The sequence below is a fragment of the Sprattus sprattus genome (genome assembly GCF_963457725.1).
Source record: "Sprattus sprattus genome assembly, chromosome: 4".
Taxonomy (NCBI): Eukaryota; Metazoa; Chordata; class Actinopteri; order Clupeiformes; family Clupeidae; genus Sprattus; species Sprattus sprattus.
In genome coordinates, this window is record NC_137923.1 from 37,279,880 (window position 1) to 37,286,092 (window position 6,213).

At 40.4% G+C, this 6,213-nt stretch overlaps 1 protein-coding gene across 1 annotated transcript; it reads left to right on the forward strand.

Annotated features, from left to right (window-relative positions):
• The first annotated feature begins 311 nt into the window (after positions 1–311).
• cks1b (CDC28 protein kinase regulatory subunit 1B) lies at positions 312–5,976 on the forward strand. Its single transcript, XM_080836575.1, has 4 exons — positions 312–397; positions 963–1,037; positions 1,142–1,269; positions 5,844–5,976. Exons 2-4 carry the CDS (start codon positions 979–981, stop codon positions 5,888–5,890), a joined length of 234 nt encoding a protein of 77 aa, XP_080692701.1. The 5' UTR covers positions 312–397; positions 963–978; the 3' UTR covers positions 5,891–5,976.
• The last annotated feature ends 237 nt before the right edge of the window (positions 5,977–6,213 follow it).

Below are 6,213 nucleotides of genomic sequence, written 5' to 3' on the forward strand. Positions count from 1 at the left end.
TAGTCGCCCAAGTGAGTTTGACCAAGGCTATTGAAATAGAACAGGTTCCCCTCTACTGTTCCATTTACAATTCCTGTATATTTTAGTTTGCTCTACTACGTTATCCATTAATATAGCAAATGTATTATGTATTCCAACCTGAAAAAGTATGGTGCTAAGAAATAATACAGATTCTCCGTTTCTCAGGCTCGAACAGGGAGGAGCTGCTTTTCTTCTTCCAATCAAAACAGCTATGTCTGGCATCACGTGGCAGAGTCCTATGGAGAGGAGACTTTTTGAATGAAAACGGGCGGGCTTGTATTTGCAATCCAGCGAGGGAAAGGTGAAAATTGGATCTTGGCATCCAAACAACAGAAGAAAAACAAGTAGCAGCGTCAGATTCATTTAACGTCAAGAAGTAAGTAACAACATCGTTTGCCAGTTTTCTGCATTGTAACATTAACGTAGTGTTAATAAGAGGTGCTAGCTTAACGTTATCATTTTTAACTTCTTAGAAATCCCTGCTGGGTAGCCCTAACTAGCTTGCTAACTTTAGTCAACCTGGTAAGTTAGCTTATTAATTAGGTAACAATACGTTTACTAGCTGCCACACGTATGACAATACGTGTGACAGCTAGCTAACGTTCAGCTATATTGTTTCCCATGCTTCGCGTGACTGCATTCGAAACTGTCAGGAAAGACTCGTCTGAAACATTTTCTAACCAAACGAGCTAACTTTAGCTAGCTAGCCAGCCAGACCGTCAAGATGCAAATATAGGATTGACGAACCGGTAAACTTTGGCACTAAACTATTAACTTGAACTTTGGTTGGTCGTTTAGCTAGCAACTAACGGTCATTTTCTGATTTGAATATGGCAGTGTTCAGTATTTTCATTGCATAACATTGGATTGAATGACATGTACTTGGGTGCTTACAGGTGACGTCAGCGGCCGTTAAATGTTTATCACTTTTATTTCTGTAGGTTTACGTCACTCATAATGTCGCACAAGCAAATCTACTACTCGGATAAATACGACGACGAAAAATTCGAATACAGGTGAGTTCGTTGTGTCTATTGGATGGCACCATAACGTTAACTTCATCTTGTACAGAAACCTTGCCGCAGCTAACGCATCTGCTTCTCTCCTCCGCTCCGTTTAGACATGTCATGCTGCCAAAAGACATCGCCAAGTTGGTACCCAAAACACACTTGATGTCCGAGACGGAGTGGAGGAACCTGGGCGTTCAGCAAAGCCAGGGCTGGGTACACTATATGACTCACCAGCCAGGTAGGAATTGACGTCGACCTCACACACTGCTTATACCGCATGCGGTCAAACTCTAGTCAGACCTGGTTTCATATAGGGAAGCAGGACTTCATTTTAGTCCAAGTGGAGGATGCCTGTAAGGATATTTGATGACTTGTAAGTCAGGAAGAAAATGGTGGAATGTTACACATTTTGGGCAATTTAGATTTTTTTTCTCCCCCAGCCTGTGTGTTCGGTTGCTAAATATTGCGGTTAGATTTTTTTCATTTTAGTTTTCAGAGAAGTAGGAAGTGAAATCATTTTCGAATCATATCCTGATCTGGATCAGACAGATACCCAATCGGCAGGATGGCTATCCTTATGGCAAGTGTCATTTGGTGACAAAACTATTGTACTTAGATAGATAGATAAACTTTGATTAATCCTGTGAGGGAAATTCAATTGTCAAAGCAGCAGGGTAGTAGGAATAGGAATCAAGTATCTATATACGTTCTCATCAAAAATAAATTAATACAAATTTGCAGGCAGTCTTCCTTAAAAAGTAGAACCAATCTCTTTGGGATATATGGATGGCCCTGGTAAAGTATGGGCGAAATGTCCTCCTACTCAATTGTTTTCAAAAGTCCATTGGCCCTAATTTCATTTATGGGCAACAAGCAAAGACTGTAGCACTTGAACTAAAGCTAATATAAGGTGTGGAGTGTGGGATTATTGTGATGACCCTCCCACATTTACACTTAGGATCTTGCTCATGGTATTAAATTAGCAAAATGATTTAGCCAAATGATTACATTTGCTTTAGTTAATGCATGGCAAGCTTTGCTCAGTTGCCTGTCAATGAAATCAGGGCCCCAAATGTTTGGTGTTTCTCTCAACCTAAGATTAGTCATTCAATCTCTGCAGAGAGTATCAGGTGCATTTAAAGCTGTATGTGCAGGGCTGCCAGATGTTGTGTGGCTCTGAGCACCAGCTGTGAGTGCTGCTTTGATGGAAAGGTGTGTCCACAGTGGGCTTCAGTTTGGCTCGAGGGCCAGTATGAGTATTGAAACCCGATGGTCTCATGTTGCCGTTTTCAATAGGCCAAGCTGTGTTTAGGGTGTTTAGGTCTCATCCCGCATGTGGTAGATTCGAAGGCTTATCGGAGCCTGCCCTGAAAGAACGCTGAATTTCAGTGCAATGTTTTTGAACTCCTTGTCAGGGCTTTCACAGCCAAACAGATCATCTCATCACCCTTTAGTTTTTTCTAGTCCAGTTTGGTTACTTATCTAGCAATGATGTCATCGCTGACCTATACACATGGAATGGAAGCGACGTTGGAAAAGATTTGTTTATCAATATCCTGTAAACAACAGAAAAGGGATCTACCCCCAACAAGTATCCACACTCAACATATGGAGGCCAAATTAAATAATTAGTAAAAATCTGTGCTTACAGAGTTAATGGCTTTTCCAAAAGGCTAGACAACAAAACCATTTAAATGACGGTAAGGCCTAGGGAAAAAAATGTTGTGTTTCCTGTTTCAGCCCTGAAAAAATTAGGGTAGGTGGGTTTATTATTATTATTTTTTTAAGACTTTGGCCAAAACTCTAGTGATACAATACAGTTTAACAGAGTAAAACTGAAATACATGAGGACATTTATTTTTTCAATGTCATACTTTAATTTTGTGCATAATGGTTTATTCAGTTTCATAATGGTTTATTTTAATGATAAGCCGGTCAAATATCTATCTATGACGGCATGCGTAGCTTAAAGATTTACATAATCAGGTTGTTTACAATGCAACATGTTTATTTGCCTAAGTTTACAATGGAGAAACAAACCATAAATGTTTGATGCGAGTCAATAAGTGGCCTTTAATTGCAACCTGCTAACTATGTTCGATGATAGCAGAGATTCTAAAATTATTGGACCCTCTTGTGAATCCGTTGCGTCGTCCTGCATTTTCACAGGGCTAACAGAACATTTTACTGTTACCATCAATTACCTCGCACCTCAGCCAAGGGGATGTGTCACTCCATTCCGACATAAACGCCCGACACTTCAGCCTTTTCTCTGGTGAAGCTGTTCGAACATCTAGGGCTTCAGGTATTCAGTGTTTGAAAAGTTTACTTTCTACATGAACTAGGCTAGTTCAGTTCATAATTCAACATTTTGAAATAAGTTCACAGCTCCCAAAAAAATTGCTTTTTTTCAATATGTTGCGAGCTATAATTTTTCAAAATCTCTATCTGTCTGCAATACCGCTCTCGGTCTCTACGCAACCTCCGCGCACTCACGCACAGGCATAGACTAGGGATGTCACGAGAACCGATACTTACGGTACCTTTCAGTACTAAAATAAAAAAACACAGACGATACCCATTTTTTTGAAGCACCGTAGGTACCGCAGGTACCTCCAGTGCAAGCTGTTAGAATCGGTGCTGCGCTTCTTCTGGAACTGACGGGGGCAGTATACGCTTCGGTGTTCCAGTCGAAGTTTTTACTTTTTTCACACGCAGATGATCTGCCATTTACTATTGTAAACGATGAGACTATTGGAGGCGGCCAGGTGTGAAGTGTTGCCAGACTGGAAATGGCGTATCGTATCGGGCTCATTTTGGAGAATAAGTATTATATCTGGCAACACTGGGAAGGCGGTCAACCAATGAGAGCACGCGCAAAAAAGGTGGAATGTAACGGAGATACCCTTTCCAAAAGACATAATATTAGTTTATGAACACCCAGAGAAACACAAATATCCGACGAGACTAAATCCGCTTTTGGAATCCCTGCTGGACGCATTTTTTAGGTCTCGAAAAGAGGACATGTTCGGGTAAAACAGGATGTCTAGTCACCCTACTTTTGAACATAATGCAAACGATCCTACCTGTTCTTCAGACCAAGGGAGATAGTAGGCTACTTTCAATATAGCAAAGCACCTGAAAGACAGTCATCTGTATTTGTTTAAATAACTCAAGGATAGTTCTGATTCATATTAACAACATCCAAATAATGCAGTTTCTCAGTTTTTTTTAAATCTGTCATACTGAAATGCACGTTACATGATGTTTAAAATGATGGGCACGTGTGTTACAATGGCTTATGTTATGAACGTAGTTTAGGTAAGCTATGCTGTAGTTTTAACGTCAGCCCATAGCCTACCTTGGTTAGAATTAGATAGAGAGAGAAAGAGAGCATGTAGTATCTTGCAAGTATCATGACTAAACTAGGGAAATTCACAGAATGTCCTAGTTTAATATAGTTACACATAAATATGCAATTGGTTTGACAAAACACGATTACCCAATTATTAACCATTGCACTTTGTTATTTTGTGTTAGGCTATATTGCACATGTTTTGTATGTCTTATGACATTTTGCTATTTTCACATATTTTAATAAAGAAGTTCATGTTTCAAGTTCAAGTACATGGAATCTTGGAAAATCCTCTTTTTTTTACCGTGGTATCGAAATTGGTATCGAGAATCGTGTTATTTTACTGGTATTGGTACCGACTACTGAATTTTTGGTATCGTGACACCCCTAGCATAGACAGTAGAATGAAATGAAACACGCTCAGACGCAACGCTGCAGGTATTAGGTTCATCCTCGTCAGACGGTTCACCCTAATCAGTTGCGTTTGGCCTCTTAAAAAAAAGTCTGCTTGGCCATGTTCTATCCTTCTCACTCAGTTCACTCCTTGTTTGTAAACGACGGTTTGCGCTTTATTTAAAATGCAGCATATGCGTGTCCTTTAATAACTTTCAAACGGCAGAATAGCCTGTTCCTTTAAAACACAATAAGGGCAGTGCACGTTTGCTTTATAGGCCTTAATATTAGGATTGTTGTCAAATTCAGATTGTTTTTGCGGGACGGGATTTTAAAGAAACTGTGAAACCCCCGATTAATTAGATCCTGGTGTCATTTATGTCCCTTGCCAGCGGCCCACCCCCAAAAAAAGGCTAGGGTCGGTCGGGACACAGGAAACGCAACATTTTGTTTTCCTAGGCCTAAACAGTTAGCATGACTTATGTCACTCCATACGGAGATCTGAATTGAACCTGAATGTGACTGCCTGCACAGGAACGGCATAGCCGCTTTCCTTTGTGGATATTTAAGTTCAACTGTGCCGTGTAGAGATTTAAAAAAAATAAAAAATTTGCTTTTACATTGGAAGTGAAATGCTTACACACAATTTCCCCCTTGTCTAAATAGTCAGTTTATTGGATGACTAAAATGTTCTTATGTAATGGGTTATAATTGAGAAACCATGGCCCTAGTTTGTATTTGTAAGAAAGTTTATTTTGACTGTTCACAGCCCCCCAGAGTGATTTACAATTACGCAGTAAAACAAATACTTATTCGTTTTACCTAAGAATTGAAAACAACCCACCATGATGTTGCTTCTCTAGCACAGGAGTGACCGATCCTCTTAAATTTGGAAAGACTGGTAAAAGGCAGTTTATGGCAGTCACATGAAACCTCCCTTTTTTCCCCCTTGTATTTGAGAATAGTGCATTTCCACTGTTCCATTATGTCACTATGTGCTGTGTGTGTGTGTGTGTGTGTACATGGTCCTGAAGTAAAACCTTCCCAATTCTCCCTGCATCTAGAACCGCATATCCTGCTGTTCCGTCGTCCGATCCCCCCAACTTTGTGACGCCCCACGAGCACTAAAGGCGAATGCTGAAGAGGGGATGAACTGCAAGCCTGACGCCACTCATAGGAAAGGGACCTCTGCTGGACAGATGCACTATGTCTTTTGTAAAGAGCCTGCATGACCCAGTGACCACCCACCATTCCCCCTCCCCATGTTTTTAATCCATCAATTAATTATACTGTTCATATGATGCGGCCACTTTGTGTCTGTTCTGATGCCTGTGTCTGAGTAACTGTAGTTACGGCTTGTTGCTCTTTTTTCTTTGTCATGTCTTTGTTTTTCCCTCTTTATATTTAACTGATCTTCTCTGCATCTTGACCATA